This window comes from Piliocolobus tephrosceles, unplaced genomic scaffold, assembly GCF_002776525.5.
Source record: "Piliocolobus tephrosceles isolate RC106 unplaced genomic scaffold, ASM277652v3 unscaffolded_109, whole genome shotgun sequence".
Taxonomy (NCBI): Eukaryota; Metazoa; Chordata; class Mammalia; order Primates; family Cercopithecidae; genus Piliocolobus; species Piliocolobus tephrosceles.
Window position 1 is genome coordinate 1 of NW_022291976.1, and position 15858 is coordinate 15858.

General features: G+C 40.4%; 1 protein-coding gene across 2 annotated transcripts in view; it reads left to right on the forward strand.

Annotated features, from left to right (window-relative positions):
* The first annotated feature begins 1112 nt into the window (after positions 1–1112).
* Positions 1113–15858, forward strand: part of LOC113219856 (spatacsin) — a 59692-nt gene continuing 44946 nt past the window's right edge. Inside the window, exons 1-5 of one of the 2 annotated variants that reach the window (XM_026447903.1) lie at positions 1113–1437; positions 6805–7008; positions 8825–8931; positions 11371–11516; positions 13439–13600. In XM_026447903.1, coding sequence (XP_026303688.1) covers positions 1202–1437; positions 6805–7008; positions 8825–8931; positions 11371–11516; positions 13439–13600 — 855 coding nt within the window. In that variant the 5' untranslated portion in view covers positions 1113–1201. Of the gene's footprint in view, positions 1438–6804; positions 7009–8824; positions 8932–11370; positions 11517–13438; positions 13601–15858 lie in introns of those variants that run through there. The other variant, XM_026447904.1, reaches the window with a different exon arrangement.

Genomic DNA, 15858 nt, shown 5'->3' on the forward strand with positions numbered 1-15858 from the left:
CATAATGTGCTAATAAAAGAAAAAAAATAGTTAATTGAGATTTCAAGGTTGAATTTTCATTCCAGCTTCAAAGTGACAATCTTTGTTTTTGCAAATAGTCTGAGTTTCTTGTGTAAACTGGGGATCTGTGCCATGATATAGGGGATCTGGGGCATAACTAACAGTGGTAAACAGTAGCAATTCAGAGAGTAAAATTCTGGCTTACTATTATGGCTGAAGTTTTTGTTTATTATTTTTAATTCATTTTTTTCTTTTCATCCTTACCCTTCTGAAATAAAGTTTTTATTTACATTAAGGGAAAGAGAAGGGAAAAAGAGGGTTGGACAGGTAAGTGAAATGTACAGCTAAAACGTAAGTTTCATTTTAACCACCATAGTAATTAGAAGCTACATGTAGCTCTTTGGCTGTAATACTGATTTTAAAATGAACAGCACGGCCAGGCACGATGGCTCACACCTGTAATCCCAGCACTTTGGGAAGCCGAGGTGAGAAGATTGCTTGAGGCCAGGAGTGCAAGACCAGCCTAGCAACATAGTGAGACCCCCATCTCTACAGAATATATATTTTTTAAATTACCTGGGCAGCCAGGCGTGGTGGCTCACGCCTATAATGCCAGCACTTTGGGAGGCTGAGGCAGGTGAATCACCTAAGGTCAGGAGTTCAAGACCAGCTTGGCCAACATTGTGAAACCCCACCTCTACTAAAAGTACAACAATTAGCTGGGTGTGGTGGTGCATGCCTGTAATCCCAGCTACTTGGGAGGCTGAGGCAGGAGAATCACTTGAACCTGGGAGGCGGAGGTTGCAGTGAACCGAGATCTGATCACTGCACCCCAGCCTGGGCAACAGAGCGAGACTCTGTCTCGAAAAAAAAAAAAAACAGAAAAAGAAAAAATTACCTGGTCATGATGGCACATCCCTGCAGTCCCTGCTACTTGGGCAGCTGAAGTAGGAGTACCGCTTGAGCCCAGGAGGTCGAGGCTGCCATGAGTGCACCACTGCACTCCAGCCTGGGCAACAGAGTGAGACCCTGTCTCAAAAAAAAAAAAAAGAAAACAGTAAAAGAAACAGAGGATTTTATACAAAATAATAAAAGAAACTGAATAATTAATATATTGTATAAATAGCTATGTCCAGATTGTTACATTTGCTCAGTAATTTGGTGTTGAGTTACATGTCAATAAACATAATTATATTTTAAAATGTGTTTTGTTCTTCATGTAGAATACAAATCATATTCCCCTGAAGCCCTCTGGAGATACCTCACAGCTCGCCATGATTGGTTAAACATTATCTTATGGATTGGAGAATTTCAAACCCAGCATAGTTATGCTTCATTTCGGCAGAACAAATGGCCCCTTCTGACTATTGATGTTATTAACCAGAATACTTCCTGTAACAACTACATGAGGAATGAAATTTTAGATAAGCTGGCCAGGTATTGTAACTGTTGCACTAATCCCCAGTGGGAAGAGTACAAGGGAAGAGCAAGAAAAAATAATGGTATAGCTTTTCCTTTGAAAATGCCAAAAATCCAATGCAGTGCTGTTTCATATTACTATAAAATTTAAAGGGCATCATCTTACAGTGAAGTTTTAAAGTCGTACTCATTTGGCCAGGCGCGATGGCTCATGCCTGTAATCCCAGCAATTTGGGAGACCGAGGCGGGCAGATCACTTGAGGTTAGGAGTTCAAGACAAGTCTGGCCAAAACCCTGTCTCTACAAAAATACAAAAATTAGCCAGGCCTCTCAACTACTTGGGAGGCTGAGGTTGCAGTGAGCCGAGATCGCGCCATTACACTCCAGCCTGGGCGACAGAGCGAGACTCCATCTCAAAAAAAAAAAAAAACCACAGGCATTTAACGTCATGTGGGTAGTAAATAAGCTCTTAAGTTCTAGATGCAGGTTCCTCCCGAAACATTTTATGCACTTTAGTATAGAAATGTTCAGTTTTCAGTAGGGCTATAAGGAACAAGTGACGAGCTGAGAAGGGGATATCTTAGTATCCTGTCTCCTGTGCTTCGTATTGCTACGTGTGTGCTGTGCATGTTCTTGAAGGAAGAGAACTGCTGAATTAAGAAATAGTAAGGGGAAGTAGCTCTTGAAGTGATATGAAGATTTTAAACTTCAGTTTATTTAGAAAAACCTGTTAAATTGAACCATATGAGCTTGCCATTTCTGTGGGTCAAAAATGACTGAATATCAACAATTTCATATGGCTCCATTTAATCTATCTTTCTAACCTGTTGAAATAGTATAAGGAAAGCTAATAACATGTATGTTAAGTTTCTTAAACATTTTTATGTATTATTTTCTATTTATACTTACTGTGGTATACTTGTAGCTATATTTTCCTCCCCAAATTAAAGATGTGGAGAGTCAGATCCAGGGATGTTAAGTGCTTTGCACAAGCCAGTTAGTTACAGATTTAAGTCCCTTAGCCCCTGATTTTCTTTCTTTTTTTTTTTTTTTTTTTTTTTTTTTTTAAGTAGAGACAGGGTTTCACCGTGTTAGCCAGGATGGTCTCCATCTCCTGACCTCGTGATCCGCCCGCCTCAGCCTCCCAAAGGGCTGGGATTACAAGCGTGAGCCACTGTGTCCAGCCAGCCCCTGATTTTCTATTCATTCTTCTCTCCATTGCACTAAATGCTCTTATTTACTACTAGTAAATATTATAGAACTTGTCAGCTTACCTAATATTTTGCTTAGCATTTGGTTTTTAAACTAATGTATATATGGTTTTAGAATTATGAAATTAGTAAATTAATGAACTCTATGCCACCAGATTAAAGAAGAAAAATCATACCACCCTATTAGATACAGAAAAGCATTTGATAAAAATTCAGCCTATTGGCCGGGCGCTCAAGCCTGTAATCCCAGCACTTTGGGAGGCCGAGATGGGCGGATCACGAGGTCAGGAGATCGAGACCATCCTGGCTAACACGGTGAAACCCCATCTCTACTAAAAAACACAAAAAACTAGCCGGGCGAGGTGGCGGGCGCCTGTAGTCCCAGCTACTCGGGAGGCTGAGGCAGGAGAATGGCGTAAACCCGGGAGGCGGAGCTTGCAGTGAGCTGAGATCCCGCCACTGCACTCCAGTCCGGGCAACAGAGCGAGACTCCATCTCAAAAAAAAAAAAAAAAAATTCAGCCTATTTACGATCAAAACTATTGGCAAACTAAGCATAGATACAAACTTGCTTAACTTAATTGGTTTTTTGTTTTTTTTTTGAGACGGAGTCTTGCTGTGTCGCCCAGGCTGGAGTGCAGTGGCACAATCCTGGCTCATTGCAAGCTCTGCCTCCCGGGTTCATACCATTGTCATGCCTCAGCCTCCCGAGTAGCTGGGACTACAGGCGCCCTCCACCACGCCCAGCTAATTTCTTTTTATATTTTTAGTAGAGACAGGGTTTTACCGTGTTAGCCAGGATGGTCTCAATTTCCTGACCTCGTGATCCACCTGTCTTGGCCTCCCAAAGTGCTAGGATTACAGGTGTGAGCCACCGTGCCCAGCCTTTTTTTTTTTAATTTGTTTTTTGTTTGGTTTTTTTTTTTTTTTTTTGAGACGGAGTCTCACTCCAGGATGGAGTGCAGTGGGGCTGTCTCGGCTCACTGCAAGCTCTGCCTCCCAGGTTCACCTCATTCTCCTGCCTCAGCCTCCTCAGTAGCTGGGACTACAGGCACCTGCCACCACACCCAGCTAATTTTTTTTTTTTTGTATTTTTAGTAGAGACGAGATTTCACCATGTTAGCCAGGTTGGTCTTGATCTCCTGACCTTGTGATCCACCTGCCTTGGCCTCCCAAAGTGCCAGGATTACAGGCGTGAGCCATCGCACCCGGCCTAAACTCCCTTAACTGTATCTAGAAAAATCCTTTTAGCCAACATCATACTTACTAGTGAAACATTGTGAACATTCTCTTTAGATTTGGAGCAAGACAAGCCTGCTATCAGGTCTTACCAAGTTGATCTTTAAATATAGTGCAATCTCAGTAAAAATCCCAGCCGTTTTTTTTTTGTATGTGTGTGTGGATTATGACATGCTGATTGTAAATATTTATATAGAAATTAGAGGGTCCGCTGGGCGTGGTGGCTCACACCTGTAATCCCAGCACTTTGGGAGGCTGAGGCAGGCAGATAACTTGAGGTCAGGAGTTTGAGACCAGCGTGAACAACATAATGAAACCTCGTCTCTACTGAAAATACAAAAATTAGCTGGGCATGGTGGCACTTGCTTGTAATCCCAGCTACTCGGAAGGCTGAGGCAGGAGGATCACTTGAACTCAGAAGGTGGAGGTTGCAGTGAGCCAAGATCAAGCCACTGAACTCCATCCAGCCTGGGAGACAGAGTGAGACTCCATCTCAAAAAAGACAACAACGAAAAGAAATTAGAGGGTCAAAAAGAGCCCTGAAAAAGAACTTGCCCTGCTAGATATCAAAACTTACTCTAAAGCTGTAGCAGTTAAGATAGAGTATTGGTGCTGGGGTAGAGATCAGAAGTGTGAGCATAGAAACAGACCTACACCCGTATGATCATTTTACATATGACAGCGGTGGTCCTGCACAAGAGTGGGGAAAGAACCATCTTTTTGATAATGGGGCTGGAATAACTGAATAGCTATATGGGGAAAAAATACAATTAGATTCCCCTCCCTACCGTATGTTGTACATTAAATCAGTTCTGGGTAGATGTTAACACCTAAATGTCAAACGTGAAAGTATAAAATTTGGAAAATTCTTTTTTTTTTTTTTTTTTGAGACGGAGTCTCGCTCTGTCACCCAGGCTGGAGTGCAGTGGCCGGATCTCAGCTCACTGCAAGCTCCGCCTCCTGGGTTCACGCCATTCTCCTGCCTCAGCCTCCCGAGTAGCTGGGACTACAGGCGCCCGCCAACACGCCCGGCTAATTTTTTGTATTTTAGTAGAGACGGGGTTTCACCGTGTTAGCCAGGATGGTCTCGATCTCCTGACCTTGTGATCCGCCCGTCTCGGCCTCCCAAAGTGCTGGGATTACAGGCTTGAGCCACCGCGCCCGGCCAAAATTTGGAAAATTCTATAAGTGAATACCTTCACAACCTTGGGAGTAGTAGGATATATGTTTTCTAAAAGGCCTAAAGGGGTAAAGATCTGTCACTGAGACCAAGAGAGCTGCCTGACAGGAGTTGTGATCCTTAGTGTAGGGTGTCAGCCAAGCTGTAGTCACCCAGCACAGAGAGAGCCAAGGTATTTCCTCTTATCTCCTGATGGAGCCCTCCCATTGAGTGAACTAAAAACAGAAGTCTGAGGACACTGGAGTCTTGTAGTAGAACCCATAGAGGTGAGCCTCCAGGAACACAGAGTAGGGTGACGCAGAGTAGAGCTTGGATCTGAGGAGAAGGATACCAGCACATAGCTTCTCACAAAAGAGGAAGCACAAATGGCTAGTGAACATAGGAAAAGATGCTCTTCCTCATTTGTAGGTAAGGAAATGCAAATTTATTTTACCCGAAATTTAGGAACAACTAAAATGGACCTCAGTGTTTCACTAATAAGTATGATGTTGGCTAGAAAGATTTTTCTAGATATGCCTCTTAAGTTAAGGGAGTTTGCATCTATGCTTAGTTTGCCAATAGCTTTTTTCATAAATATGGCTAAATTTTCTCAACAGTAGAGTGGATAAATATGGTATATTCATACAACGGAATACTATATAGTAATGAAAAATAACAAACTATACCCAGAGGTATCAACATGGCTAAATCACACAATGTTGGGTAGAAGAAATAAGATAGAGAACAATATATCCAGAATGTTCCACATAATACAAAGTTTAAAATAGGCAAAGTCTTAAATTATTTGGGATTACATATATGTGTAATAAAACTGTGAATAAAAGTAAAAAGGCCAGACACAGTGGCTCACACCTGTAATCCCAACACTTTGGGAGGCCTACGCAGGAGGATTGCTTGAGTCCAGGAGTTCAAGACCAGCCAGGACAACATAGACCTCGTCCCTACAAAAAATTTAAAAACTGAGTGTGGTGGCACATACCTGTTGTCCCAGATACTCAGAAGGCTGAGGTAGGAGGATCAGTTGAGCCCAGGAGGCGGAGCCTGCAGTGAGCTGAGATGGCACCACTGCATTCCAGCCTGGGTGACAGAGCAAGACCCTGCCAAAAAAAAAAAAAGTATGGGAATGACTATCATAAAAGTCAGATAGTGGCTACCTCCAGAGGTAGCAAAGGGCATGCAGTGGGGGAGGAATACACCAAGGGCTTATAATGTTCTATAATTAGGTTAGTGGTTCCATGATGTTTCTATAAACTCCACATACAGGTATATGTTTTCTTTACTCCTTTGGTATATATGATGTGACAGTAATTTTGTAAAAAGTAATATTTACATGCAGATTTCTATTCTTGTTCAGTAGTTGGTCTATTTAAATTATTCTGATGTAGCATGATGATTTTGTTTGAATATTTTGGTGAATTTCTCAGTGCTTAGAGCATCCAGCTTCAAGGGTTAACCACTGTTGCTACACTGGGTAATGGTTCCCATCAAAAACCAAAAAATGGAAGTAGCTTGATTTAGATTTTTCAAATAATAAAGATAATTTGAGTCTGTCATTACTACTTTTAAATACTACAATGGTGCAGAAAATTTTATTAGAAATCAGCAAAATATGTGTCAGAACATATAGAGTAAGAAGTGGCAGCATTAATTTGTAAATGCTTATTTTTAAGTAATCGAGACTTAAACTGTGGGCAGGATTTGGTCTACTCTGAACATAGCGACTTTTTAACTTGCCATCCTGTAAATCTGTCCATAGGAATGGGATTTTTCTGGCATCTGAACTGGAAGACTTTGAATGCTTCCTCCTAAGACTGAGCCGTATTGGAGGTGTCATACAGGATACCCTCCCTGTTCAAAACTACAAGACCAAAGAAGGTTGGGATTTCCATTCTCAATTCATTCTCTATTGTTTGGAGCACAGTCTGCAGCATCTTCTTTATGTCTACCTTGACTGTTACAAGTGAGTACTGAGAATGCATTTGTCCTTGATCAGGTCTTCACATTTTCTCTTTGCATATGACTCCTGAATGTGACTTTTAGGAAAATAGTAAGCATTCACACGAGGAATACTGATCTTTTTGAAGTAGTTTTCTCCGTCTCAACAATTGGTACCTCTTTGAGTTCAGTACTACATTCAGCAAAATGCTTTTGTGTTTTTTTGGTGATACTAATTCTGTAGTATCTCTGTTAACCTTTTAAATAATTTGACTTTAGAATACAATGAAAGAAATGCTTTAAAAGGTTTGAGAGGAAGATTCTAAAGTTTCACTTGGAGTTTTCTTTGATACTTTGTTTACCAAGAATATGCTAAATGACTTTGATTTCATAGCAAGGTGTATTTCACTTCAAGGTATATTAGATATGCTGTAAAATTTATATTTGTATAGACACACACACACACAGAAAGAGAGAGCAATACATCAGTATATGTCTACCTAAGATTAACCTGCAGAATCATATCTGTGCCCAGTGTTAATTGCTATTGGGTCAGTAATAACAATAACAATAGAAGTAGTCTTTAATATATGAGTGTTTACAATGTTGGCACTAAACTAAGTAGTTTATATGCATTATCTCATTTAATCTTCACAAAAACTCTATGGGGTGGTTACTCGCATCTCCATTTTACAGATGAAGAAACAGGCTTTGAGAGAGACAAAGTATCTTAAGGCACACAGCTAATAAGTGGAAGAGCTGATTTAATTCTACCTAATTTTTATTCCAGAGCCCACATTTGTACACTCATAGGCAACATTTTTATTTTACTTATTTTGTGTAGTAAAGATTAGAAATTGGCTGGGCACAGTGGCTTATGTCTGTAATCCCAGCACTTTGGGAGGCCAAGGCAGGAGAATCACTTTAGCCCAAAAGTTCAAGACCAGCCTGGGCAATGTAGTGGGTCTTCTTCTTTACAAAGAAGTAAAAAATCAGCCAGGCATAGTGGCACACACCTGTAGTCCCAGCTACCTGGGAAGCAGAGGTGGGAGGATTGCTTGAGCCTAGGAGGTCCGGGCTACAGTGAGCCATGTTTGCGCCAGCACTCCAGCCTGGGCAATACAGTGAGACCCGGTCTCAAAAAAAGAAAAAAAACAGACTAGGAGTTTTTGGTGTGTCATATCATTAGTCTTACTTAGAAATGTTGTCTCCAAAGCTACTGGCAAGAGAACAGATTTAAGAGCTGTATTTTCAAAGTATGTATTCTGAGCCATAGTTCCTCAGTTGCAACCTCTCTGTAGTTGTGTAAGCTTTTTATTTGTATTTTATTTTGAGACAGTCTCACTCTGTCACTCAGACTGGAGTGCAGTGGCATAATCATGGCTCATTGCAGCCTCAAACTCCTGGGCTCAAGCAATTCCCCCACCTCAGCCTCCCAAGTAACTGGAACTGTAGGCGCACACCAGCACACTTGGCTTGTAAGAGTTTTTTAAAAGCCTCTTATTAAGTTTGAATATGCTAAAAAGTCTTTGCTGTAAAAACCAATAAAATATGAAGTGTCTTAAAGTACAAGGTATCTATTAATCTGATAAAGAGTTGGTTAAATTTCCTCATGGTAGTGAACATATGATGTCTTAAAATCTCTGTCTCTGAAATTGTCTGTTTCCAGATCATGAAAAATATGTAAAATACAATAGAAGAGTGGGAGTATTTTGTGTTGTATTTAGTTTTTAATTCCAAGATTCTTTTTTTAAATGCTAATCATCACCTGAGCAAACATGGTTGTAATTGTCTTATCCTGTATGTTAACCAAAGAAGTTTTTTGTTTGTTTTATATACAGACTTAGTCCTGAAAATTGCCCCTTTTTGGAAAAAAAAGAGTTACATGAAGCACACCCTTGGTTTGAATTTTTAGTTCAGTGTCGACAAGTTGCCAGTAATTTAACAGGTATGGGTATACTGTATTAAACACAGAAACTTTCTTTGGATCATCACTGGTCTGTTGAATGGTATTAAACTTGTGAACTCTTTTAAATAAATTATTTGGCTGTGGTCAACTATCTGAGTGTAATCTAGGCACACACTTTAGGTAAGAAGTAGAAGGCCAAAAAGGTTAGCTGCCAGCCAGCCAGCCAAGAAAAGCTAGACCTGGAGCAAAGACCTTATGTGGTTTTGTCCCCTTCCCCTTAGCATCGTGCTTTAGGATTTCCCTTGTCCCACCAGTTTGTCAGAGGCTGAATTCCTGCTCTCTGGTCGACTTTTTCCATGAAGAAGTGCTCTGTCTTCCAGATCCCTGTTTTGAATATTTTAGTAAGGAACTCCAAATGGAGTTACAAGAAATCCATAGTATGTGTGAGATTGTTGTGTCCTCTGCAGTGGAGCTGCTGATGTAGAGGCTTACTCTGGTTGTAATCAGACAGAAAAGCCTTGTTACCCCTGACGACTTAGCTGGTGTTATCCCAGAAATAGGGAAAAGGGGACAGGCTGAATGACCACAGACAAGGAATGTCAGCAGTCTTTCAGTTACATGTAATGTCCAGTTTCTCTTGAAATGCAGAATTTTTTCATAGTGTGGGTTTTGTTTTTTGGTGTTGCATGCTGATTATGAAGTAATATATGTTCAAATTGCTTTAAAAAAAAACAATTAGAAACCACAGACAGCTATCAAGAAGGTAATACTGGCCAGGTGTGATGGCTCACACCTGTAATCCCAGTGCTTTGGGAAGCAAAGTGGAAGGATCACTTGAGGATAGGAGTTCAAGACCAGCCTGGGCAACATAGTAAGACCCTGTCTCTACAAAAGATTTTTAAAAATTAGGTGTGGTGGCATGCTCCTGTAGTCCCAGCAATGTGGGAGACTGAGATGGGAGGATCACTTGAGGTTAGAGGGGTTAGAGGATGCAGTGAGCCATGATTGTGTCACTGCACTCCAGCCTGGTTGACAGAGCAAGACCCTGTCTCTCTTTAAAAAAATAAATTAATTAATTAATTAAAAAGTAATACCTCCATGGGTAGATAGCCTTGGTACATAGGAAAATAACCACCCATAGGTAACCACTGATAATATTTTAATGTATTTTGTTCTAGTTATTTTCTTTTTTTTTTTTTTTGAGATGGAGTCTCACTGTGTCCCCCAGGCTGGAGTGCAGTGGCGCGATCTCAGCTTACTGTAAGCTCCGCCTCCCGGGTTCACGCCATTCTCCTGCCTCAGCGTCCGGACTAGCTGGGACTACAGGCGCCCGCCACAGCGCCTGGCTAATTTTTTGTATGTTTAGTAGAGACGGGGTTTCACCATGGTCTCCATCTCCTGACCTTGTGATCTGCCCACCTCGGCCTCCCAAAGTGCTGGGATTATAGGCGTGAGCCACCGCGCCCGGCTCCAGTTATTTTCACTGTACTTTTTAAAAACCTAGTGTCTGTTGTATTTCATTCACCTAACAAATATTTATTGAGGTCCTACCTTGTGACAGAATATTGTAAGTGCTAGTAGCACAACAAGAAACATCTGTGTTTTTATATACTGCTTTTTTGTGTAATATCATAACAGAATTTTCCCACATTCTTAAAGACAATGACCATTTTAAATGTTTACATAATATTTTATTGTATGGATATACCCTTATTTAATTTACTGTTCTCTCATTTTCTGACGAGGCCATTTTCCATTTTTTTCTATTATAAATAATAGTCTTGAACATATTTCAGTATAAACTTTTGTCCTTATTTCAGATTATTTTCTTAGTACAGATAGGTTTTGGGATATAAAACTATTGGGTCAAAGGTTATGCATGTTTTAAGGTTCTTGCTGTAGGACCGGATTGCTTTCCAAGGGAGTTGTACAGTTTTATGATTTTATTTTAAGTCCCAGTCTCTACTCACTGTGACCAGCTCTAATGCTTGATGATTTTTTTTTAATTATTGCTAATTTGATAGGTAGTATATGGCATCTAATTAATTTGCATTTCTTTGTTTCTAGTGAATTATGTAGTTTTATGTGTCAGGCATTTATATTTCCTCCTTCATAAATTGGTTATTTCTTTTGCCCATTTATCTGTTAGAGTCAGTATTTTTGACATTGATTTGGATGAGCTCTTTGTTGAGGACAAACTCAGCAACTCTTTAGGTTGTCATTTGTTATAATTTTTCTCTCAGTTCATTGTTACCTTTTAATTGTCTTTGAATAGAAGTTTTTATTTTTATGTAGACAAATCTTTCATTTTTCCCCTCTGTGATGTTTTCCCATTGCTTTTACACTTAGGAGGTCCCTTTGTTTTTTTTTTCTCTGTGGATAGAGTTAAAAATTTATATTTTTTTTCTCACATTTATGTAATTCTTAATTTAGTATTTATCCCTCTTAAGGAGAAAAACACTGTCTTTTATTTTCCAGATCCCAAACTGATCTTCCAGGCTAGCCTTGCAAATGCTCAGATTTTGATTCCCACCAATCAGGCCAGTGTAAGCAGTATGCTATTGGAAGGACATACCCTCCTGGCCCTTGCTACTACAATGTATTCTCCTGGGGGTGTCAGCCAGGTATGGATAGCACTTTACAACAAAATGGGACTGATTTTTAAATTTAGCAGAATTATCTATGGATTGTCTAGATCTCAGCTGATACTAAAATATAATTATGTTTAAGTATTTCATTAGATTAAAGAGCAGAGGACAAGGCTGAATTTTAAAATTTTATATCTCAGCCCGGTGCAGTGGCTCACTCCTGTAATCCCAGCATTTTGGGAGGTCAAGGCGAGCAGATCACTTGAGGTCAGGAGTTCGAGACCAGCCTGGCTAACATGGTGAAACACTGTCTCTACTAAAAATAGAAAAAACTTAGCTGGGCATCTTGGCACATGCCTGTAATCCCAGCTACTTGGGAGGCTGAAGCATGAGAATCACTTGAACCTGAGAAGCGGAGGTTGCAGTGAGCCAAGACTGCGCCACTGCACTCCAGCCTGGGCAACAGAGCAGGACTCCGTCTCAAAAAAAAAAAAAGAAATTTTTGACATCTACAATTTAAAGGAAATGAAGCCAGGCGCAGTGGCTCACGTTTGTAATCCCAGCCCTTTGGGAGGCCAGGGTAGATGGATTGCTTGCGTACAGGAGTTTGAGACCAGCAACATGACGAAACCTCCGTCTCTACAAAAAAAAATTTTTTTAATTAACTGGGCATGACCGGGCGCAGTGGCTCACGCCTGTAATCCCAGCACTTTGGGAGGCCGAGGCAGGTGGATCACTTGAGGTCAAGAGTTCAAGACCAACCTGGCCAACGTGCTGAAACGCCATCTCTACTGAAAATACAAAAATTAGCCAGTCATGGTAGCGTTTGCCTGTAATCCCAGCTACTCAGGAGGCTGAGGCAGGAGAATTGCTTGAACCCAGGGGACAGAGGTTGCGGTAAGCTGAGATTGTGCTAGTGCACTCCAGCCTGGGTGACAAAGCAAGACTCTATCTCCAAAAAGAAAAAAAAAACATTAGCTTGGCATGGTGGCATGCTCCTGTAGTCCCAGCTACTTGGGTGACTGAGGCAGGAGGATTGCTTGAGCCTGGGAAGTCGAGGCTGCAGTGAGCCAAGATCATACCACTGCACTTCAGCCTGGGTGACAAAGTGAGACCCGGTCTCAAAAAAAAAAAAAGCTGAGTGGGGGTGGGGAGGGGAATGAATATGTTATGTAGAGATTCTTTTTTCCCTTTAGTTTGTTTTCCAATACTCCAGATTTGTTTTCAGAATACAATTAGGATCTGCTTTCTTCTGGGAGTAAGAATACGTTAGATCTGTGGCTTCGTAATTATTCTGTACTATTTGCCCTCTTAGGTCAAAGGAAACCGTAATCTTTAGCTACCCATATAAACTTTACTGAGGGACCTAATGGAAATGTGCCCATCTTTGCTTTTTAGAAGTAGAGTGGCCTGTTTAGAGGGAAATTAAGAATGTTGTTTAATATCTAATCTTCAAAAGTTTCTTACTGGTGCTAGCTTAACTTAATGCCGCCTTTTTAGGATTGTTGCAGTATACCTTACACAACTATTTAATCATCTATTTTTAATCACCTGTCAGAAATTAGAGTCATAGGATAACTTTAGAGTTGAGTGAGAAATCATCTAGTTTAGTAGTTTGTAAATATTTTAAAATATATATTATTGACTTAAATATTGGCAGAGCTGTTTTTCAAACAATTTCTATACAGCTTGAAAACCACTTATCTAGCTGAACTTCCTAATTTTGCAGCTGGGGAAACAAAGACCTGATATTAAATATCTAGCTAAGGTCACAAAGCCAGTTTGTTTCAGAACCAGAACAAGAACTGTTAGCTTATGACTACTTGTCTAATGCTATATTCACTACCACATACTCTTCTCAAGCTAATCTTGTTTCACAGGGTTCTTGTGAAAAAAGACTTTAACTTTGAGAAGAGAAAAATGCTACTCTCCAACCTGTTATCTGTCTTTTTACTTAGGTTGTTCAGAATGAAGAAAATGAAAACTGTTTGAAGAAAGTGGATCCCCAGCTATTGAAGATGGCATTAACTCCTTACCCCAAGCTAAAAACTGCTCTCTTCCCACAGTGCACTCCTCCTAGTGTCCTGCCATCTGATATTACACTCTATCACCTTATTCAGGTACAGTATTTAGGAGGCCAATATTTAGGTCTATCAGAGTTCAGCCAGGAAAACAGAAATCACTCTAGATCTTTCAACTGGAGGGCATTTAACGTAGGGAATTACTTACACAGCATGATAGCAGAATGGAGAAACCAAACGTGATAGTGAGACAACCCCGAATAACAAAATAGGAAGCCATGTTCTTGCACCCCTGAGGCTGCAAGAACAATGCAAAAAAGTGGTGTTACCAGAACCCAGAAGCTGGAGCCGTCTCTGGGAATTAAACTAACAACCAGACTGCCTAATGGGAACTGGGAACATAGAGTATGGAGGTAGATGCCCCAGGAAAATGCAGGGCGAGAATACCTTGACTACTTCTCTCTTCCCATCTTTAGTCTCCCACAGTGTCTTTGTGGCTATATTTATCTGGTAGCCAAAGGGCAAAGGAGCTTGGGAAATGTAGTTTCCTGCAATGCTGAGCAGAGTGGGAAGGGTGGAGGTGGGTCAGAGCAAACAGTTGACCAACATACCTGTCTGCTGCTTTCATCAAAAGCACTCTATTCTGCCACTTTTAACTTCTGACTATCTCTTCTCAATGAATCAGGGATGTTTGTTTAAATCAATGCTTTTTAATCTTTTTCAGAACGTCTAAGAATGTAAGAAAGCTACAAACCCTCTACCCAGAAAAATTACACATATGCATATAATTTTGCTTACATTTCAAAGTGATTCACAGACTCCCTGAAGCCTAGTCAGGGACCCTCGGTTAAGAACACCTTCCTTTACCTATTTCTCATTTCAAAAGGCTTTTCCTTTTTTCCCCTGAATACACATATTCTCATGGTATCTTCAACTCAGCATAAGGTTTATAATTCTATAAAGGAGCCGGGTGCGGTGGCTCATGTCTGTAGTCCCAACACTTTGGGAGGCCACGTTGGGTGGATCACCTGAGGTCAGGGGTTCGAGACCAGCCTAGCCAACATAGTGAAACCCCATCTCTACTAAAAATGCAACAATTAGGCAGGCATGGTGGCACGTGCCTATAGTCCCAGCTACTCGGGAGGCTGAGGCAGGAGAATGGCTTGAACCTGGGAGGCGGAAGTTGCAGTGAGCTGAGATCACACCCGTGCGCTCTAGCCTGGGCAACAGAGTGAGACTCCGTCTCAAAAAAACAATAATTCTGTAAAGGCACAAACTCTCTTACTCTAATGCAAAGACTTCTTAGAGTATCGACTGGTGCTACTCAAAAGTGTGGTCAGCACTTGCATACTGCTTGTTGCTGGAATGTGGTGAGATTAGTATCTTGCACCAAAATATGTATCTGCTGTATCACTAAGTACACTGTTTAGTTCAGTAGGGGTTTTTTTGTAGCAAGACTTTGAAGAAGGAAGCAGTATTCTGGATTTTTACTGTAGAATTTAGACCAGCACTTTGAGTAGCACTGGTATAAATGATAAGTGGATTATGTAAAAACATAGTTTTACCCGGAAAGTACAGGTCATAGATTTTTGTGTGTGTCTTGTTTTGTGTCTTGTTTTTTCCCAGGCGAAACAAACATAATTTCACTACGTAAAGTAGTTTGAATCAGCTTGAAACACAAGTGGTTTCATGTTGTTCTTTGTTCTGTTTTCAAATGGACTCATTTAATTTTTTTAGTGGTTATTTTAGGAAAAGTATTCCTTCTTTAATCACAAAATCTTCCTTGGTTTTACATCAAAGCTACTCTTTTTTTGGGCCATCCAAATCCTGACTTTTTTTGTTCTGTTTTTTTCCTGTATTCTTCCCACAAGCTGTTTCTAGACTTTCCTAAACATTTGGCCTGGAAAAATTCCAAACAACCAAACCTTTTCTGATTGACTTGACCTTGGTCCGCAATTTTTTCTTTGTTGTTCGTATTGTTGCTCATCACATTCCTTCAACCACTTACCCAGTTTTTTTCTTCTTTCTCTTTTCCCTTCCTTCCCTACCCTGTTCTTCACTCATCTTGTCATGTTTACATGGTAACATTTTCTAGTCTTTTAGCCCTCTTGCTTTTTGATTCCAAAAGCATTTCTGAAGCCCATTTTACTTTATAGTTGATGCTCCCTCTACCAAAAGAGTATGGCCTTTGCAGGCGTAGTTTGACATAAGGAGAGTCTTGAAAAGGAGCATAGCCAGTTCTGTTTTAATTAAAATATAAAGATGTCTCATAATTCTATTTTATTTTTAGCTGTGTTCAAAGAATTTATGTCCAGAATGATAAGCTTTAAATTGCCTTGGAAAAGGGAAGCAGACTA